Source organism: Procambarus clarkii, chromosome 60, assembly GCF_040958095.1.
Source record: "Procambarus clarkii isolate CNS0578487 chromosome 60, FALCON_Pclarkii_2.0, whole genome shotgun sequence".
In the NCBI taxonomy this organism is placed as follows: domain Eukaryota; kingdom Metazoa; phylum Arthropoda; class Malacostraca; order Decapoda; family Cambaridae; genus Procambarus; species Procambarus clarkii.
In genome coordinates, this window is record NC_091209.1 from 8,545,332 (window position 1) to 8,567,989 (window position 22,658).

Consider the following 22,658-nt stretch of genomic DNA (forward strand, 5'->3'; position numbering starts at 1 on the left):
TGCGAGAGGGCTAGAGACCGAAAGACACAAAAATGGAATCAATACAGGAAGAGGCCGAACCCCCAAACATACCAGCGATACAAAGATGCGAGAAACAACTACACGGCAGTGAGGAGAGAGGCAGAAAGAAATTTTGAAAAAGGGATTGCGGACAAATGTAAAACAGAACCAGGTCTATTCTATAAATTCATAAACAACAAATTGCAGGTAAAGGATAATATTCAGAGGTTGAAAATGGGAAATAGATTCACGGAAGATGAAAAGGAAATGTGTGAAACACTAAACGAAAAGTTCCAAAGTGTGTTTGTACAAAATGAAATCTTTAGGGAACCAGATACAATAAGAATTCCAGAGAACAACATAGAACACATAGAGGTGTCTAGAGACGACGTGGAAAAAATGCTCAAGGAGCTCGGTAAGAACAAAGCAGCTGGCCCAGATGGCGTTTCACCATGGGTTCTGAAAGAATGTGCATCTGAGCTCAGCATTCCACTTCACCTGATCTTTCAGGCATCCCTGTGTACAGGAATCGTAGCAGACGGGTGGAAACAGGCTAACATAGTTCCAATCTACAAAAGTGGCAGCAGGGAAGACCCCCTCAATTATAGACCTGTATCATTGACAAGTGTAATAGTGAAAGTATTGGAAAAACTAATCAAAACTAAATGGGTAGAACACCTAGAGAGAAATGATATAATATCAGACAGACAGTATGGTTTTCGATCTGGAAGATCCTGTGTATCGAATTTACTCAGTTTCTATGATCGAGCCACAGAGATATTACAGGAAAGAGATGGTTGGGTTGACTGCATCTATCTGGACCTAAAAAAGGCTTTTGACAGAGTTCCACATAAGAGGTTGTTCTGGAAACTGGAAAATATTGGAGGGGTGACAGGTAAGCTTCTATCATGGATGAAAAATTTTCTGACTGATAGAAAAATGAGGGCAGTAATCAGAGGCAATGTATCAGAATGGAGAAATGTCACAAGTGGAGTACCACAGGGTTCAGTTCTTGCACCAGTGATGTTTATTGTGTACATAAATGATCTACCAGTTGGTATACAGAATTATATGAACATGTTTGCTGATGATGCTAAGATAATAGGAAGGATAAGAAATTTAGATGACTGTCATGCCCTTCAAAAAGACCTGGACAAAATAAGTATATGGAGCACCACTTGGCAAATGGAATTTAATGTTAATAAATGTCATGTTATGGAATGTGGAATAGGAGAACATAGACCCCACACAACCTATATATTATGTGAGAAATCTTTAAAGAATTCTGATAAAGAAAGAGATCTAGGAGTGGTTCTAGATAGAAAACTATCACCTGAGGACCACATAAAGAATATTGTGCAAGGAGCCTATGCTATGCTTTCTAACTTCAGAATTGCATTTAAATACATGGATGGCGATATACTAAAGAAATTGTTCATGACTTTTGTTAGGCCAAAGCTAGAATATGCAGCTGTTGTGTGGTGCCCATATCTTAAGAAGCACATCAACAAACTGGAAAAGGTGCAAAGACATGCTACTAAGTGGCTCCCAGAACTGAAGGGCAAGAGCTACGAGGAGAGGTTAGAAGCATTAAATATGCCAAAACTAGAAGACAGAAGAAAAAGAGGTGATATGATCACTACATACAAAATAGTAACAGGAATTGACAAAATCGACAGGGAAGACTTCCTGAGACCTGGAACTTCAAGAACAAGAGGTCATAGATTTAAACTAGCTAAACACAGATGCCGAAGAAATATAAGAAAATTCACCTTCGCAAATAGAGTGGTAGACGGTTGGAACAAGTTAAGTGAGAAGGTGGTGGAGGCCAAGACCGTCAGTAGTTTCAAAGCGTTATATGACAAAGAGTGCTGGGAAGACGGGACACCACGAGCGTAGCTCTCATCCTGTAACTACACTTAGGTAATTACACCCCAGGAAACAGCCAGAAGCAGCTGTCTAACTCCCAGGTACCTATTTACTGCTAGGTAACGGGAACATCAGGGTGAAAGAAACATTTTGCCCATTTATCTCTGCCTCCACAGGGGAGGGCAAAATGTTTCTTTCACCCTGATGCCCCTGTTAGCTTTTTTATTTAAAATGTTAATTTTTGGAAGGATGTAATGGGACGCCTACAAAACATGTTAGGATATATGGTATGAAAATACGATAAACTGGTGCACAGTTTAGTGTTAGGCTTGAAGCCCTACTAACCACTGGTTGTCATTAAGGCTTCACAAGTACCTATTGACCAACCATTTTACCATAATGGTAAAACTGAGGCATTAATGGGAAGAGAGACGTCCAACTGCAGCAACAGAAACAGTTGGAGCAGTTTCTCACCTAACCCATGTTGTGCAACCCTTATAGGGAGTTCCACTGTATCTCTTCAGAGCAAGATTTACTTTGATTGAAAACGATTGTTTACTCATTAAGATTGGGAAATAGTGACACCTTTTAACAGTCCACATTTTTAGAAAGGTGGAAGTGAAGTAAATAAATTTCACATTTCCTAGTGTTTACGTTTGCTGAATAATAGCAGATGATTTTTATTGGCCTATTATTTTTCCAGCCCTTGACGCTTTGGTGTGTAACCTTGTACACTCACAAGCCAAACCGTGCATTCGAACTAGGAAATATCAGGGCCGAATTGGAAGTGTCAAACATGACAACGGGCCAGGCCGGTGAAATACTGATACTGCTACAAGCATGCATTATGTCGTGGGGAATAATTGGCAGAGCTGATGACTCCTGGAAACCGCTGGAGTTTTCTCCAGACAGAGCGATCCCAACACTGGAGATATGTGACAAGTGGGATACCACAAGGGTCCATTTTGGAGCCAACCCTTTTTGTCATATACATTAATGACAAATGAGAATATTACAGACATCAAATTTGCAGATGACACCAAGATTTATGGTAAAGTGGAAGTGAAAAATTAATTTGAGGCCCTACAAATAGTTAAAATATACGAGCTAGATAAATAAGTTGACATTGACATAGGTTGACTAATTTGAGGCCCTACAAATAGTTAAAAAGATACAAGCTAGATGGTGTTGAGATTGCGAAAGGGATCCGAGAGTTATGATTAGTAAGAATTTAAAACCAAAGGATCAATGCATGAATGTTCGCAATAAGGCAAATAGGACACTGGGATTTATTAATCGAAGCGTTAGTAACAAGACACCTGGTGTTGTTCTTCAGCTATATCTTGCTCTGGTTAGGCCCCCATTTAGATTATGAAGTTCAGTTTTGGTCGCCGTACTATAGAATGGATATAAATTTACTTAAATGTGTCCAGCGTAGGATGACGATTAATCCCCCAAATTAAAAATCTTTCATATGAAGAAAGATTAACAAAAGCTTAAATTGCATTCACTGGAAAGGCAAAGAGAGTTAGGGAGCCGGTCGGCCGAGCGGACAGCACGCTGGACTTGTGGTCCTGGGTTCGATCCCAGGTGCCGGCGAGAAACAATGGGCAGAGTTTCTTTCACCCTATGCCCCTGTTACCTAGCAGTAAAATAGGTACCTGGGTGTTAGTCAGCTGTCACGGGCTGCTTCCTGGGGGTGGAGGCCTGGTCGAGGACCGGGCCGCGGGGACACTAAAAAGCCCCGAAATCATCTCAAGAAGATAGGGGTGACATGATAGAGGTTTACAAATGGATGAATGGACATAAAGGGGGATATTAATAGGGTATTAAAAGTATCAACACAAGACAGAACATGAAACAATGGGGTATAAATTGTACAAGTTTAGATTTAAGAAAGACTTGGGTAAATACTGGTTCGGTATCAAGGTTGTTGATTTATGGAACCAATTACCGAGTAACGTGGTGGAGGTGGGGTCCCTCGATTGTTTGAAACGTGGGTTGGACGTGTATATGAGTAGGAGTGCGTGGTTATAAATAGGAGCTGCATCGTATGGACCAATAGGCCTTCTGCAGTTACCTTTGTTCTTATGTTCTTAAAACATGAAGAGACCAACACCAGGCAACAAAAATCATTCCATTACTAAGTTGACTTTCATACCAGGAATGGTCAAGGACCTCAGGGCTAACCAGCCATGACAGTGCTGATCTCGTAGGCCTTTAAAATACAGTACTGAACAATTTGGCGGATATTGCTCCAGACTACTACGGTACTATAAAAGGCAGAATTTAGCATATATATATATACAATAAGAGTTTAAAGCTCAAAAAGACACAATGTAGGACAGATTTACCCCACAGGGTTATAAACCCATGGAACTGCTTACCCTTCAAAGCTGTAAAGGCTAAATCCAGCTGGATAAACTCATCCAAGGTCCCCATATTTGCAAAGCTGCCAGCTTCCTGTCACCATTGAAGCCATTAGAGGGATAGTAGCCCTCTGGTGAATATTATATAATTTTAATAATAAAAGAAGGTAAAGAATCATAAGTAAAATATTTTAAGTTTATTGATAAAGATAATATAAAAAGATAACTTTCATACACAGCTTCAGAATATTCTGAACCATACAAACCTGTCATTCAAACCTCTTATGTACCTTGGATGAACATAATTTTGACAAGTTCACTAAAAACAAACAAAAATGTTGTTACAATGCAATCATGTAAATGATATCTTAATTATTAAGAAAGTTCCCAAGTTCAAATGCATTACCACATTCAGTTCACTAGTAAACCCTAAAAAGTTATTTTCAATTATGGGCATTTGTGTGAAGTATGGTCACTCGGTACAGTATATGACATACGGTAAACAATGTAAACACTGAGCATGTATTTAAAATATAAGTATAAAATGATTATGCCCTTCATATCAATCCAATATATAAATTATATACTTAAAAAGCTAATCACAATATCTTTGGATGAGATTTAGGGCATTAATATCTCCCATGTCTTAAACAAGAGGGAAGGAGGCAGCACTAGCAATGCCACACTGGTTATGATGATTACGAATCATCTTAATGTAACCTTCATCACCCCAAGATGTTCCCCAGGAGTTCTTCACCAGCCAGTAGTCTGTACCATCCTCTGCTGTGCCATAACCCACAGCCAGAACACCATGGTCCAGCTGCTCAGAACTGCATTCTGGTTCGTTATAAACACCTGTAAAATTACAAAAATTGACAATATGAATAAATGTAGTGTAGTGAATAAATGTAGTACTCTGGCCTGAACAATTATATTTTTAACTGGTTGGAGAAGTGGGTGACACCCTGTCGGGGCAACAAGCAATGTTGGCAAGTTACTGTTCTGGACCCTAAATGTGATCAGTGTTCTGAAAACTATCTTGTTTAGTTAACCATTATTTTTTAATGGGTAATAGATATTAAATATAGTGTATTTACAAGGTTGTGTTCATGAGTGAAACCAGTGGAGGTAGTGTGCTCAGAAATATGGCAGCAGCACAAGAGGATATCTCAGTCTAGATCCACCTATATATTTGTACTAATGTACATATAGGGCAACTTTGGGGCATACTAATCTTATGGTTAATTCTAGTGCCTTGCTAAAATGTTTTAACATATATAATGACAGGGAGGTCATTATTAATACTAGTAATATTAATAATCTAGAAGTTACCTGGTCAAGGAATTCCAGCCATGTTTGAATCAGTTGGAATTGTGAAAGGAAGCTGGATGGACATAGTTTTGGACACTGCTACAATTTTAATTTAGTACCTCTTATTTATATTTCTCTTGCCTACATACTCCACCAGGTTATTTGTGTTAAGTTAGAAGAAAGTTATCCAAGTAGGACTGACTTCTAGCAAGTTTAGGTTTTACCTGTAGCCACATTTTAACTGTTCAGCCCATCCTCTCGAGCACTCAATGTCACCAAGCAGATGCACTAAATTGCCGAACCTAACAGAAGACCCATGAATACAACAAGCTACCACATTAATTTTGAGAGCTGCTATTAGTTTTTGGCCTTACAGGATTTATGTCAAAAATACAATGTACTATTCAAGAGGATGGGGGGGGGGGGGGAATAGTAGGGTAGCTATGAATATATTAGTGTGTGAAAATGAAATAACTGCAGATACTGAATGTTGTATTGGGGCAAGATGACTGACAGTGTGTGCATGTAAATAGTGTAACCCATCCTCAAAACATGATAATGCCTAAAATTATGGATGGACCGATTCAAAATATAGATTCCTGCATCCAACAAAAACAAACAGCCTAGTCCCCCATCCAATGGGCATCTCGGCCTAGTTCTCCATCCACACAAGTTAAGTGAGAAGGTTGTGGAGGCCAAAACCGTCAGTAATTTCAAAGCATTATATGACAAAGAGTGCTGGGGAGACGGGACACCACGAGCGTAGCTCTCATCCTGTAACTACACTTAGGTAATTACTTAGGTAATTACACCAGTCATCCAGTAATGTAATACAGTAATGTAATGTAACCAGTTGATGTAATACAATTACATCAACTCAAGAAGATCCCTAGCCTCATGCCCGCTGGTCATCCTAGCCTAATGCCCTGTTCACTGGGCATCTCAGCCTAGTTCTATGTATTTAGGGGTATCTAAGAGAAAGTGCTCCACTCACTCAAAAGAATGTCATTCATCTGACTTGCACAATTTACACCTACCTTCAACATGCATATTTTCAAACAATGGGGAACTTAAAAACTCACCATCATGGTAAAACTGGAATGAATCATGTGCAGCATCAATGGCAACTGAAACTGGTCCTACAGTGGCAATAGCTTTCTTCAAGGCCATTTCACTTCCCTCTCGAACATCAACAAAACCAGTATCTTCAGCGCCAGATTCACGTGGATTATAACGGCAATTTTCATCCTATTAAAGTATGTAGTAAAGTATGTTTTTATGAAGTAGATCAGATTATTTTTACGTCAGAATCAATATTCAATTATGGATGAGTAGAAGAGTATCTATGCAGGTTTATTAATGCACAACAGACAAGATCTCATCATAACATGATCTTTCATTAACTTGCAGTTTTATTACAAAGCACATAACTGTATTGGTTCCATACCTCGGCATCATATGGATACGACTTCTCTGTATCAATTCCACCATTATCTTTAATGTACTGGAAGGCATAGTCCATCAGTCCACCATTACAACCATTATTGCCATACTTGGTGGAGCAGTCAATCAAATTCTGCTCAGAGAGACTCACTAGCTTACCAGTCTGGCGGAAGTGTTGACCCTCCAGTGATCCGGTCTGTGGATCATACCACACATTACAGTATTGTAATACAATTACATTCACTTTGGAAAATATTTAGGAATAAAATTTCGAAAAGGTAATGGAAATTAATTCCAAAATCAAAAATTAGGAATACAATAAAAATATTTTGCTTAATGATCAATAGTTATTTAACTTTTACTACAAATTGTAAATGAATGACAGTAAATTTTTTAAATAAAATGAAGTACTCACAGCTGAAAATGACCAGCATGATCCACACTGCCCCTGATCCTTCACTGGGGTAACTGCTCCCTTCTCCCTCCAGTCAACACTCTTTGGCAATACAACGTCGTCGTCTGGTTCAATAAAGTTGGCACCGGTGTACAGACGGTTAGATCTGTAGCTTCCTGTATGGTTCCAATGGAAACCATTCATTGTTGACACAAATTCACTATGAAGCTGAAAGAAAAAAATTAAGCATTTATTATTATACACAAAAAAAATATGGTTCTGTGTTGTATATTTGGAGTCCATTAGTTATTTACTAGTACTGTATACTTGAGAAATCTTCATAGTCTGGAAACCTTGAGTGTGTAAAAGGACTGCCACCAAAAACTTAATAGTGTATGAATTAGGGGGGGGGGGTTATATTATAAAGGCAACATAAATAAGCTCGACTGAATTTCTAAATCTATTTTTTCTGGAAATTAAGGCAAAGAATTGGTTTGAGTCAAAACTATATGGATAGAGCCTTTCTGAGCAGACTTGCTTGGTTATCCACAAGGTAAGATTTCACTATTACATAAGGGTGCAAATCAAATAGATAGGCAGGACAATATCTAGGTAGTGCCAGCACCCCAGAATCTTTCAAATGTCCTTTCAGGGGTCATTTGAAAGGGAAAGAAACCCGTCCTCAAACCAAGTCCATTCCATCCAACGGTCGACCCCAAAGACACTTTAATCAATTTTAACATGTTCATTCAAAACAGATATTTTCTCAAATATAAATTAATATTTTATATTACAGCTCTATATTGTACATATCTAGGCACTGGTAAAAAAAAAAGGGTGGGGGGCTTAGGTTTTGTTGGTGCTTATTTGTATTTGTAGTACGTGGGTGAAGCATTTACAGCATTGTGATTTGAACAAAATTCGTCAGTGAAATGAAAGCACTTGTTCCGGAAATGTTCGAACGTCATCAGTCACGAGTCTTATGGAAATTGTTTTTCATTCATAAACAGGGGGTTTGGTAGGCGCATGGAATGGACATTGGGTCTTTGTTTGGAGGACAGGCTACTTCAGGTCATGTGCACACAAACATGGCATTGACTCATTTACTATAGGATGGGAGATTAGGGCCTTTGAACAAAGCACCGTAGTCTTGTGGTTGACGATGAGGTTGGCAGGCACAAAATAGCAGTGCAGGGCAGTAACAGAACAGTGTGATGCACCCTTGGATGCACTGACCACAACTGAACAATGCCAGTTGCCTACATAATGTGCAGGTTTCATCCTTGACTAAGAATGAAGGAAATGGATGGAAACATAAAAAGATATCACCCTGACCAAAGGATATGAAACCCCAAAGGTATAACTTAAGAGTGCAACTAGTTGCTAGAGTCAATAACACTAAAATTTAACCTCAAAGTGCAGGAGTAGGGGGAACTTTCTTGGGTACTAACCAAAATCTGTTGAAATTATATTATTCCCCAGGTTGAATGGGTTTTACCCCAAATCTTTATTAAAATGATATTCCTCCCAGGGTCAACAGTTTTGAATAGAAAAAATATATTAGTTGTTTAAAATTCTCAACTCGCTTTATATAAAATACCAGCAAAATAACAAATCTTAAATACCTGTACTTGTACTTCTATTTGTATTATTTGAGCCTTTATTACTCCCAAAATTTAAATTTTTACCATATTTGGGGTAATTTACCCGCTCTCCAACCCCTGGTTTAGTGCAATGCGAGGCCACTGTCAAATGACGAATGACATCTTCATCAGTGTTTGAATACATAGTTGTTTATTTAATTCCTATAGCTGAATGTGTTCCATTTCCAATTTAAAAATATTGATTGTAGCAAAGAAATTGCAAATAGATAGCTTTTATTATGTATTAACAAATATTTGATCTTAAGTTATGTCCATAAATCTTACTTACCATGTCACCATACTTGTTCATTCTGAGCTTGTATGACTTTTGTCCTGTTGAATACAGCTTATTGTGAGCAGCAATCTTGTGTTTGTTCTCCATAAATATTTTCAAGCGGAATGAGTCTTCAACATCAGTTTCATATTTCTTGCTATGTTCAAGCTAAAAAAATACCAACATTATGAATGAAGGGAATATGCAAATGCATAAACAATTTCAGTAATTATAACTACATTAATGAGGAAAGATATGCACACAATATAAAATATAGTAATACAGAATTGTGTAATAATAATTAACCAGAAGTTACAACCTCGTGGCCTATTAATAACGGTGTATCCTGGACCGAACCTAAATGGACGCGACTATAGTGTGTTAACCATGTTGTGTCTACGTGAGCATGTTCCAGCTCTAGGACCCTGCCTTCGCTATTGTACCTGGTGTGTTTACATCTACCAACCTTCCAGCACACCCAAACTTGCTCTTGAAGCTGTGTATAATCTGTCTATTGCTCACCACCTCTGGTACTAGCTCATTCACTTTTTCACGACTCGCTTTATTTCTTTAATTTCCAGACATTTTCTTTATTCAACTCCAAGTGTGACCTTTTAGTCTGTTGTCCTCCACCAGGAAAACATCTCTGTCCACTTGGCTATTTCCTTAGGTATCTTCTTGTCTCTAATGTCCTTAGATTTAATTCACTTGGATCGTCTTCTAATCTCATTTCTAACATTTCTAGCACAGTACTGTTTTGAGGCAAAACTTTGTACATCCAAAATTTTGATCTTGTGCATGTCTACCAGTTGTAGGTTCTATGCTAGAGTTACATATACCTGAAGAGGGATCTGGGAATTTGTTTACTCTCTGAGTCCGACCTACTCTAACAAAAACTACACAACATTCAGAAGGATTCCTTGGTCAGGATCAAGCCATCCTCATGTTTGCTGGGCTCACATATGCAGCAGTTTGCAGCTCACATATGCATATGCTTCCTCCCAGAGGAAGGTATTATGTTATTACATGCCTCCAGTCTGTAAGTGTTGAGGCATATTACATTCACTCCCAGGTCCTTAGCCCTTTATGACTCTTAACAACTGACGTCCGCCTTGTAAACTTTACTGTTCTTCTGGTCTCTTCCAAGCCTCATTACTTCAAATTTTGAGGGATTAATTTAAAATCCAGTTGACATTTGTTTACCTATTCCTGCAGCATTATTCAGTCATCTAACTTCTATCCTGACTTCCTTTCTCACTACAACCCTGTTTCCTATGTGTCAAGTTAAACACTGACCCAGTTCAGCACCAGTCCCAGCTACCATTGCCTGCATTTCCAGCTTATATATTTTATGAGGAATGTGTCAAAATGCTTTCTAGCAATCTAGGAAAATGCAATCCATCCACCCACCTTGTTGAACTTTACCAGGGTTGCAAGGCATGCCTTTCCTCATTTAAAAACAATGTTGTGTCTGATACAAAATTAGTCATCTTCAAATGTTCAACTAACTGTTTTCTTGGTACTGTATTTTACAAAGTATGCAAGTCAGTAGTACAGGACTATAATTTAAGAACTCTTCTCTCCTTTTTTTTAATATGGGAACACATTTAGAGTCATTCCAGTGTCTTTGAATGGCTGTAAATCCTTTGCTTACTGTACACAATACACCTTAGTCAAAGGATTACACAATTCCTCTGCCGTCACATTCAATATCCAAAGCATAATCGGGTGGTCATAATTCTTTTCATGCATCAAGTTCTTACAGGTTCTTCTGTACCTCCTTGGTTACTACCAGTATCTTCCACAATATTTTCCACTATTTTATTAAAAGAGATTGGCAATGGTGGCTGTGTTGTGTAGCAAGTGTTTTGTGTGGTTGTATTTTGATGATGGCTGAGGTGGTGTAATAATATTATACTAATGGAGGTGGTGTTTGTGGCTGTTAGCAATATATTGATAGCCTGTCCAATAATTAAGAAAACAATAATTGGAAATGGAAATGAAATAATTTCCAAAAATTGGAAATGGCACAAATAATGTTCTAAGTATGGTACGAGCTCTTAAATTTCTTTGTATATAAATTTATATTTGTACAGTATATTTAAACTACAGTACCACAAATTTGACTAAGATGTAACAAATTGTTGCAGTGGCAGTTGGCAGAGCATATAAAGGCGTTAGAATTAACTTTTATGCTTGCATTAAAATTTGGTTCAATATAAATGTTAATTTGTGTTTAATGTAAAATACTGTTTTGTTACCGTAAACTGGAAATGGTGTTGTGCAAATGTACAGTGAATGCAAGTTTGATATAAGCCTAAAGTATACATATACATAGGATGCTTGACATGATTATTAATTATAATTATTAATTACTGTACTTCTGAAAATTCTCTTCCTTCAAATAAATAATGTTTGTTGCATAGCTAATTTACAAACATAAAAATTGTTTTACATGCATCGTCTTACCTTAAAAGCATCCCACTCTTCCAACGCAACGGAGAAGAAAGAAACTGCCGAAGCTGAAGCCAGAACGGCCACCAACACTGATGCTGCCAAGCACTTCATCTGTTGTATTTGATCTCGTTTAAAAAAGTGTACAGTATTGCACAATATACTATCAAACTTATATTTGATTATTTTTGCATAGGTACAGTATGATAATTTACAAGCATTTACCAATTATATTATAATAAAGATGAAACAAGGTTGCAGGCCCAAGTTAAAAGTGAATAAATATGACAACATTTATTTATTTATTCATATACAAGATAATGGGTAGTTAAAGTGCATATGTTGGTGGGCAAGTACAGTAATACATTCTTGCAAAGCCACTAGCATGTATAGTGTTTCAGGCCTACTATCCAGTGTTTTAAAACAAGATAATGCTCATTGAACAGTAATCAAAGTTGCTGCAGATATTTTAAGTGAGAACAAATGAATGATAAAGCACTGAATACAACACACATTTGCAAAGGTTTGCACAGTACAGTATTTAAGTCTTTGTGATACAATACTAAAATATTTCATAAAGCCATTTATATGAAGAAATCTTATTTGTTTACCTTCCTTATTTTTTTTTTTTTATTTATTTATTTTTTTTTTTGAGATATATACAAGAGTTGTTACATTCTTGTACAGCCACTAGTACGCGTAGCGTTTCGGGCAAGTCCCTGGAATACGATCCCCTGCCGCGAAGAATCGTTTTTTCATCCAAGTACACATTTTACTGTTGCGTTAAACAGAGGCTATAGTTAAGGATTTGCACCCAGTAAATCCTCCCCGGCCAGGATACGAACCCATGACAAAGCGCTCGCGGAACGCCAGGCGAGTCTTACCACTACACCACGGAGACTCAATTATCTAGTCAATCTTAGGAATTGGTATTTACTGTATACAGTAGTTTATTGGCAGAAACCTTAAGGATACAGAAGAAATATGATGAGAACTTCTGCAGTTAAAAGAACCTCGTGGCTGCCAGACATATTGTGTGATGATCAACATTGTGAAATATGCAGAGCTTTGCAATTAGTCAACACACAACCATAATGAATGTACAACCAAGTTTAGAATGTTCTTCTATGACCTATAAACAGGTTAATCTAAATATTATGAATATTAGGTATAACAGATCTTTACCAAACAATACAAGGGGAAAACATTTATATCCTGTATCAATAATTTTTTATGTAGCCTAAAACCAAACTAGTTTTGGGCTAATGCTAATCTAAAAAAATGCAAAATTCAAGTAAAACCCAGACTGTTAGGGAAAGAACTGACAAGCAAGGTGGAAAGAGGGAAAAGAAGCTACATCTCAGAGGGAGTGCAATGGAGCCAGACATTTAGGGGGAGGGGGGAGCGACGACCAAGCCAGACTTTCCAGGGGAACCCAGGAGCCAGACCTCCCAGGGGGAAACCCAGGAGCCAGGCCTCCCAGGGGGAAACCCAGGAGCCAGACCTCCCAGGGGGAAACCCAGGAGCCAGACCTCCCAGGGGGAAACCCAGGAGCCAGACCTCCCAGGGGGAAACCCAGGAGCCAGACCTCCCAGGGGGAAACCCAGGAGCCAGACCTCCCAGGGGGAAACCCAGGAGCCAGACCTCCCAGGGGGAAACCCAGGAGCCAGGCCTCCCAGGGGGAAACCCAGGAGCCAGGCCTCCCAGGGGGAAACCCAGGAGCCAGGCCTCCCAGGGGGGAACCCAGGAGCGAGGCCTCCCAGGGGGGAACCCAGGAGCCAGACCTCCCAGGGGGGAACCCAGGAGCCAGACCTCCCAGGGGGAAACCCAGGAGCCAGACCTCCCAGGGGGAAACCCAGGAGCCAGACCTCCCAGGGGGAACCCCAGGAGCCAGACCTCCCAGGGGGAACCCCAGGAGCCAGACCTCCCAGGGGGAACCCCAGGAGCCAGACCTCCCAGGGGGAACCCCAGGAGCCAGACCTCCCAGGGGGAACCCCAGGAGCCAGACCTCCCAGGGGGAACCCAGGAGCCAGACCTCCCAGGGGGAACCCAGGAGCCAGACCTCCCAGGGGGAACCCAGGAGCCAGACCTCCCAGGGGGAACCCAGGAGCCAGACCTCCCAGGGGGAACCCAGGAGCCAGACCTCCCAGGGGGAACCCAGGAGCCAGACCTCCCAGGGGGAACCCAGGAGCCAGACCTCCCAGGGGGAACCCAGGAGCCAGACCTCCCAGGGGGAACCCAGGAGCCAGACCTCCCAGGGGGAACCCAGGAGCCAGACCTCCCAGGGGGAACCCAGGAGCCAGACCTCCCAGGGGGAACCAAGGAGCCAGACCTCCCAGGGGGAACCAAGGAGCCTGACCTCCAAGGGGATACCAAGGAGCCAGACCTCCAAGGGGATACCAAGGAGCCAGACCTCCCAGGGGATACCAAGGAGCCAGACCTCCCAGGGGGAACCAAGGAGCCAGACCTCCCAGGGGGAACCAAGGAGCCAGACCTCCCAGGGGGAACCAAGGAGCCAGACCTCCCAGGGGGAACCAAGGAGCCAGACCTCCCAGGGGGAACCAAGGAGCCAGACCTCCCAGGGGGAACCAAGGAGCCAGACCTCCCAGGGGGAACCAAGGAGCCAGACCTCCCAGGGGGAACCAAGGAGCCAGACCTCCCAGGGGGAACCAAGGAGCCAGACCTCCCAGGGGGAACCAAGGAGCCAGACCTCCCAGGGGGAACCAAGGAGCCAGACCTCCCAGGGGGAACCAAGGAGCCAGACCTCCCAGGGGGAACCAAGGAGCCAGACCTCCCAGGGGGAACCAAGGAGCCAGACCTCCCAAGGGGAACCAAGGAGCCAGACCTCCCAAGGGGAACCAAGGAGCCAGACCTCCCAAGGGGAACCAAGGAGCCAGACCTCCCAAGGGGAACCAAGGAGCCAGACCTCCCAAGGGGAACCAAGGAGCCAGACCTCCCAAGGGGAACCAAGGAGCCAGACCTCCCAAGGGGAACCAAGGAGCCAGACCTCCCAAGGGGAACCAAGGAGCCAGACCTCCCAAGGGGAACCAAGGAGCCAGACCTCCCAAGGGGAACCAAGGAGCCAGACCTCCCAGAGGAACCATGGAGCCAGACCTTCCAGGGGGAACCCAGGAGCCAGACCTTCCAGGGGGAACCCAGGAGCCAGACCTCTCAGGGGGAAGCCAGGAGCCAGACCTCTCAGGGGGAAGCCAGGAGCCAGACCTCTCAGGGGGAAGCCAGGAGCCAGACCTCCCAGGGGAAGGAAGATCATGCTGGAATGCTTGGAGGCGCCGCTGGATGCACTTCCAAGGAACTTGGAAGTGTTGGGCCCCAAGTCAGTAATCGCCAAGGGACGGCAGGAGGCCGGGAAGGCCGGCCAAAACAAAGCCAAAAAATGACGCAATTCTGACCTTGCTCAAGTAGGTCTAGCTAGACGATTACAACTTTTTATATCTAACTATTCAATTACTTTACACAATAAAGCATCTAAAAATAAGCTTTAGTCGGAGGTGTTGTGGGAGTGAGGAATGTGACGCACTGACCCATATAATTCCCAGAATCCAGGTTCAGGTTTACAGCCATTTTCTCGTCTAACAATGACAAACTACACACATACTTTCTCCACAAAAACCGTCTTGGTAAAATTGTAATACTTCTTCGTTTCGCTGTACACACCACCAGTTACAACCGAACATATACGCACTTGTAATATATATACTCAGCATAAAGATGAGGAGACACCAAACAGTACTCACCTCGCCTCTTGCCGTCACAACACTGACAGGCTGCCGGGAGCACCCACTCTCTTAGCCCTTTAACCCATCTCCGCCAAACAACATGTTGTATAAAAAAAATAAAAATAAAAAAAATAAATTAAAATATTTACTATGGACCGAAACCGAGTCACCTTACCTGACTGTTGTTACCGCCACACCTCATATATAACATAATAATACTTTAAGACCTTGTATTCTGGGTGGACAAGGTATATGTGCTGGAGGCTGGTCGTGCGTCTGGCAGGGGGGCGCCCAGGAGTCATGTGACCGTCCATTCAAACAAAAAAAAAAATCATGACTGGCCATGGGGGGGGGGGGGAGGTGTGTTTGTTGGGGGGGGGGGAGGTGTGTGTGTTGGAGGGGGGGAAGGTGTGTGTGTGTTGGGGGGGGGAGGTGTGTGTGTTGGGGGGGGGAGGTGTGTGTGTTATGGGGGGGAGGTGTGTGTGTTGGGGGGGGGGGGGAGGTGTGTGTGTTGGGGGGGGGGGACCAAGCTGTGTACAGTCCTCGTGCTCTTCCGCTCACAGCTATATTCCAGCTAAGCTGAGATTCTTTGTAATGTCTAAGACAATAACAGGATGTTAGAAAAGATAATTAAGTGCTTTGGTGGTGTATATTGAAGTCAGGTGCTATTTTTAATATGGCAAAAATATAGTACTGGTTTCAAACCGAATACAAATATATTATATTATATTATATATATAATATATATATTATACATATATATATAATATATATATTATATATATATTATATATATATATGTCGTACCTAGTAGCCAAAACGCACTTTTTGGCCTACTATGCAAGGCCCGATTTGCCTAATAAGCCAAGTTTTCCTGAATTAATATATTTTCTCTAATTTTTTTCTTATGAAATGATAAAGCTACCCATTTCATTATGTATGAGGTCAATTTTTTTTATTGGAGTTAAAATTAACGCAGATATAGGACCGAACCTAACCAACCCTACCTAACCTATCTTTATAGGTTAGGTAGGTTAGGTAGTCGAAAAACAATTAATTCATGAAAACTTGGCTTATTAGGCAAATCGAGCCTTGCATATTAGGCTGCATACTATATATATATATATATATATATATATATATATATATATATATATATATATATATATATATATATATATATATATATATATATATATATATATATATATATATATATATATATGGAATGTACTGGTGGGGTCCAAGAGGTGACTGCCACCCTGGCCGTGGACAACAACAACAACAACAACAAGACACACTGGGCGACCATGGGTGCAGGACATCCTTGACTAGACCCATTAAGTTAGTCAAGAGCTCAACACACGTTCTGGACGCGTAATGTTATAGAGATCACTTGTTACTAGGGTATGTCTGACAGACCCTTTTGATACTGACACACGTCTAATTTGGACGCTTTGTGCTTAACCTACAATGACCTATCCACCCTTCGCCCCCCCAAAAAATTATGTAGATTTGCTACTGTAAAAAAATTCCAATCTCCAAATATACAAACCCAAGTAATCCATTTAACTTATCGAGTCCCATTCACAGAAAACGTAGACATTTGTGAGCCGTTACTTTTCTAAGTAGGTTGCATTTGTAACGTTTATTTATTTATTGATTTATTTATTTATGCATATACAAGAATGTACATAAGGAATGTGAGGATACAAATATGGTAATTACAGTCTTGTAAAGCCACTAGCACGCGCAGCGTTTCGGGTTTGTTAACATAACGTAACAAACGCGACCTTTTAGTGGAGTGGACGGGTTGTGAATACCTGGGTTGTTGGTCCCTGTAACCTGCTTAACTATATGAGTTTTGGGATTCAGTTCCTGAGCCCGTTATATGGCTGTATTCATGAAACCCATCGACACCACGAATGTACAACCTGTCCTCTTAAAAAGAACGTCGCTTTTGGCCGTATGGCCGAATATGGACGTAATTTGAAAATGAAAAAAAAAAATAATATAAATTTGGGATTTTTTTTTCAACAACAGTAAGTTAAGGGTCCTCTGATAGGTTAGGTGGGCAGGAAATTCTCATAAAGTTTCAAAACGGTATGAAAAACGTTAATGGAAAGAATTCTTTTCTAAGCTGGCTGAGTAAGCCGGACGACTCAAATAGAAAACGGAACAGTACGTCACTTTTGTGAGTCAATTTCATTTCAAATTACGTCCAAATTTGGCCATAGTGCGCATACGAGCCAAAAGTGACGTTATTTTTATGAGGACGGGTTGATCGATGAGGTTCATTATTAGATAAAACCATAGATGTGATCATTGTAATAGTGAACAATGATATTATATTTTTGTAATAATAAAGTTGTAATCTTTATTTGGATTAAAGATACTGTACTATCAAAGTTATTGTTCAATATTTCTGAATGCATATTTTGCATATGATAAGAAGGAGGGATATTCGTGGGAAGCAATATTACAGATTTTGTAAGTAGATATACGATATAAGATCTGAGGATTACAATATATTTTATCAGACGATGTTACACAATGTTCCCTAGAACATTATATTAACCAGAAATATTATGATGTTTACCTTGAAAACATAATGCATAAGACCCATAAATGAACATCGTTCAACAAAAATATAGAATAAGAAGCCGTATTGACTCGTTGTTGTTTGAGAACTGCTTCACACACTAAGAACTGCCATGATGCAGGATGCAGCTGGGCTTAATACGTTAGTGTTCCCATCCTCGGAGCAACTGGTGAGCCCCGCAGTGAAGGACAGGTCCTAAACCCGACATGAACCTGTAGCTACGATGGTCCGCCCTCGTGACGACCCCACTACCACGCCACCCGCTCAATCTTCCCTTCATTGGGCGGTATGAATTCAGTTTCTTTCTTTATTATGCACCCCATACCCATCCCGTGGGCGGTGGTGTAAAGGGTTACAGAGGCACATTATCGGTTCAGGAACTGAACCCCCAAGTTCGTTTGGCTAAGCAAATAACAATCTTTTGACGCTAGTTACACAATTATTAATGAATTAATATTATTATTATTATTAATATATATATTATATATTATATATATATATATATATATATATATATATATATATATATATATATATATATATATATATATCTGTTGACCTACTAAGGCCATTGCGGATTGGAGTGATTATAAGCAAGAAATAATACTTGTGACTGATGATAACAGAGCGGATTTCTGTCTTGTATGTTGCACCTGATGACAGCCTCCCAGTGTTGGGTAGAACATTAAAGTAGCTAAAAAATATGCCTTTTCAAGAGGTTAACTATAACCTTGCGTTGTCTATAAGTAACATGAAAACACTAATAAATAACTTCACTAAACTTTGTAGGTCTGAAACAAAGTAGCATCTACATACACTTTTTTACACCTGCCGATGTAGACTTCAAAATATTCACGCATCCTTCATCACCACACGATGGAATATGGTAACCAATTTAACATAATAAAAACGTTCAAGAAATGGCTAAATATTTAACTCAAATTCATATATTAGAAGTCTTCGTCAAGCATCCAAAGTTTGCTTTCTGTAGAGTGTGCGCGCAGGGAGGGACTTGCAACTGTCCCGCCCCCTGGAGGGCTGTGGGCTGCATGATTGCCGAATTAAAATTACATTCAACTAGTTCACCACCACTGAAAATGACTTAGCCTGATGACCACTGGCGTCCAGCTCCTGAACTCATTATGTAACACTGTAACCTTTCTGCCACTCGCCCACAGGAGGATCTGGGATGCATAATAAATTAATTGAACTAAAAACTAAGCGCTCAGGGGTTGAGCGCCGCTGCACCTTGCACCAGGTGAGGTGCAAGGCTCCTCACCTGGTGCAAGGCTCCTCACCTGGTGCAAGGATTGCACGTCACCTCAATGTGACCCATAATCTTAATGAAAGCTTGGACAACGTTAGCGTCCCACAATTTTGATAATACCCACAATCATTATTTAGCCTTTACAAAATTAACTAATATTTAATTCGGTATACAAACTTAACTTAAAACTATTTGTCCCTTCAAATTTAATTCTAGAGATCGTCTGTGATTCAGCTAGCAATAGTGTAGTCACCCCCCAGTCCCTTTGTGTTCCACAGGTCGGGATGACAACCTTGACTAACCGCCCATATCTTGATGAAAGGTTGAAGAAGATTAAGCTACCTAAAAGGTGGCACGGGCATGAATAGCCCGTAAGTGGTGGCCCACTTGAGCCATTACCAGTATCAAGAGCTGATACTGGAGATGTGTGGAGGTGCAACTGCACCCTGCGTGACGGGAGATGTCTCCCGTGGCCCATACTCTGTTCTATGTATACTGGAAATTTTTACAAATACTTGTTTATAATATCTTTATGCAAACTTTAAATTCTCAAGCAATATATTCTCCAATTCTATCAATTTTCTTCATTTAAATTTCGTTGGCATATTGTGCGTAGTTTCCATATACTTGGGCGTCATCAGTTTGGTATTATAAGAGGATTTAATTGGCGTTATTGATGACAACACACAGCTCTAGTAAAGATAGCACGCTGTGTCCTGCATATGTCAGAGCTTTGTTTAGCACCTGACCTTAATGCTGATTCACCTACAGGTGAGCTTCACAGGTGTGTGATGAGCTAGTCACCTATAACTGCTCACACCTGGCGTGTGTGTGCTAGCTTACCTTAACAATGACTACTGGCAAGTGAAGCCTGGTTCGTCATGCCCGCCACTGGTAGGCTCCTCGTGCCTGGCACCTTGTACGTTAACAATCCTGACGCTTCAATTCCTCTTCAAATGTGGCTTCAGAGTTGTGTGTGCGTGTGTGTGTGTGTTCACCCAGTTTAATTCAATTTCTTTGAGCTTCTGTCCAAATTAGGATGTGATAAAGATATTGTAAAAAGAAGAGGACAAAGTCCCCCAGCCCGTCCTCTCCAGCGATCACGTCATTTAAACTGATGTACTAAATTATCCTAACCTAACCTAACCTAACCGAGGACCCACGAATAGAAAACGGGACATCATGCCACTTTTCGAGCCGCAATGATTTTTAGTACATTAGGTTTTGGCCTGAGGTGATTTATGTGTCAAAATGTGATGTAGTGTCCTAGAGGCCGGGTTGATCAGACTGTGGTGGGCAGTATGGTGGTGGATAGTATAGCAGGATAATTCACGTTCCTTTTGATAACCGCTTCCACATATCGGTTGACATACCTTTATTGACATACCTGACTCGTCAGGTCATACCTGACTAGTCAGGACACACGTGACTCCCTCACTCCCTCCCCAACCTGCTCTCACCTGAAGTCATGTGTGTGATAAGCCTCCACAACACCTTCCTTATAGCGGCCATGACACCCACTGCTAACATTATCACACATTCCTGTCTAACTTTCCTTAGTGTTTCATTAGGAACTTTACCACAATTCCTAATGACCCGTAGTCTTAGTTGGAAAGAGGAGGGGGGGGATAGAGGGAGGAGAGGCATGGGCAGAACTAACAAGTCAACAAGGGTAACTATATGTGTGTTGTGAAGGACCTTTAACATGACCATAATTAAGTACAATTATTGTGTGATGCGGGTGTCTGTAGCAGCTGCTCCTGGCCTCCCTCACCCCCCCCCCACAGTGTGTGTGAGCACTCCCAGCATGGTGCAACATGGTCACCATCACTCCCAGCATGGTGCAACATGGTCACCATCACTCCCAGCATGGTGCAACATGGTCACCATCACCACACACACTCCCAGCATGGTGCAACATGGTCACCATCACCACACACACTCCCAGCATGGTGCAACATGGTCACCATCACTCCCAGCATGGTGCAACATGGTCACCATCACTCCCAGCATGGTGCAACATGGTCACCATCACCACACACACTCCCAGCATGGTGCAACATGGTCACCATCACTCCCAGCATGGTGCAACATGGTCACCATCACTCCCAGCATGGTGCAACATGGTCACCATCACCACACACACTCCCAGCATGGTGCAACATGGTCACCATCACCACACACACTCCCAGCATGGTGCAACATGGTCACCATCACTCCCAGCATGGTGCAACATGGTCACCATCACTCCCAGCATGGTGCAACATGGTCACCATCACCACACACACTCCCAGCATGGTGCAACATGGTCACCATCACTCCCAGCATGGTGCAACATGGTCACCATCACTCCCAGCATGGTGCAACATGGTCACCATCACTCCCAGCATGGTGCAACATGGTCACCATCACTCCCAGCATGGTGCAACATGGTCACCATCACCACACACACTCCCAGCATGGTGCAACATGGTCACCATCACTCCCAACATGGTGCAACATGGTCACCATCACTCCCAGCATGGTGCAACATGGTCACCATCACTCCCAGCATGGTGCAACATGGTCACTATCACTCCCAGCATGGTGCAACATGGTCACCATCACTCCCAGCATGGTGCAACATGGTCACCATCACTCCCAGCATGGTGCAACATGGTCACCATCACTCCCAGCATGGTGCAACATGGACACCATCACTCCCAGCATGGTGCAACATGGTCACCATCACTCCCAGCATGGTGCAACATGGTCACCATCACTCCCAGCATGGTGCAACATGGTCACCATCACTCCCAGCATGGTGCAACATGGTCACCATCACTCCCAGCATGGTGCAACATGGACACCATCACTCCCAGCATGGTGCAACATGGTCACCATCACTCCCAGCATGGTGCAACATGGTCACCATCACTCCCAGCATGGTGCAACATGGTCACCATCACTCCCAGCATGGTGCAACATGGTCACCATTACTCCCAGCATGGTGCAACATGGTCACCATCACTCCCAGCATGGTGCAACATGGTCACCATCACTCCCAGCATGGTGCAACATGGTCACCATCACTCCCAGCATGGTGCAACATGGACACCGTCACTCCCAGCATGGTGCAACATGGACACCATCACTCCCAGCATGGTGCAACATGGACACCATCACTCCCAGCATGGTGCAACATTTAGGCACAACATAACAACATACTCCCACATGGTTATAACAGACATCATGCACGTTTGAACAATCACTCTCCACAACACTGTGAACATGTTCAACAACAACACGGCTCCAC

General features: G+C 41.8%; 1 protein-coding gene across 3 annotated transcripts; it reads right to left on the bottom strand.

Moving 5' to 3' along the window:
- Positions 1–4,420: 4,420 nt before the first annotated feature.
- On the bottom strand, positions 4,421–15,798 carry LOC123766918 (procathepsin L). 3 transcript variants are annotated; one of them, XM_045756406.2, is made up of 7 exons: positions 15,670–15,798; positions 11,773–11,871; positions 9,319–9,471; positions 7,408–7,614; positions 6,997–7,188; positions 6,632–6,797; positions 4,421–5,093 (listed from the first exon to the last, which is right to left on the bottom strand). In XM_045756406.2, the coding sequence occupies exons 1-7, from the start codon at positions 15,703–15,705 to the stop codon at positions 4,885–4,887; spliced, it is 1,062 nt and encodes a 353-aa protein (XP_045612362.1). In that variant the 5' UTR covers positions 15,706–15,798; the 3' UTR covers positions 4,421–4,884. The 3 variants fall into 3 exon arrangements, with proteins under 3 accessions (XP_045612362.1, XP_045612363.1, XP_069163544.1); XM_045756407.2 differs by lacking the exon at positions 15,670–15,798 and adding an exon at positions 15,513–15,574; XM_069307443.1 differs by lacking the exon at positions 15,670–15,798 and adding an exon at positions 15,461–15,531.
- Positions 15,799–22,658: the final 6,860 nt, after the last annotated feature.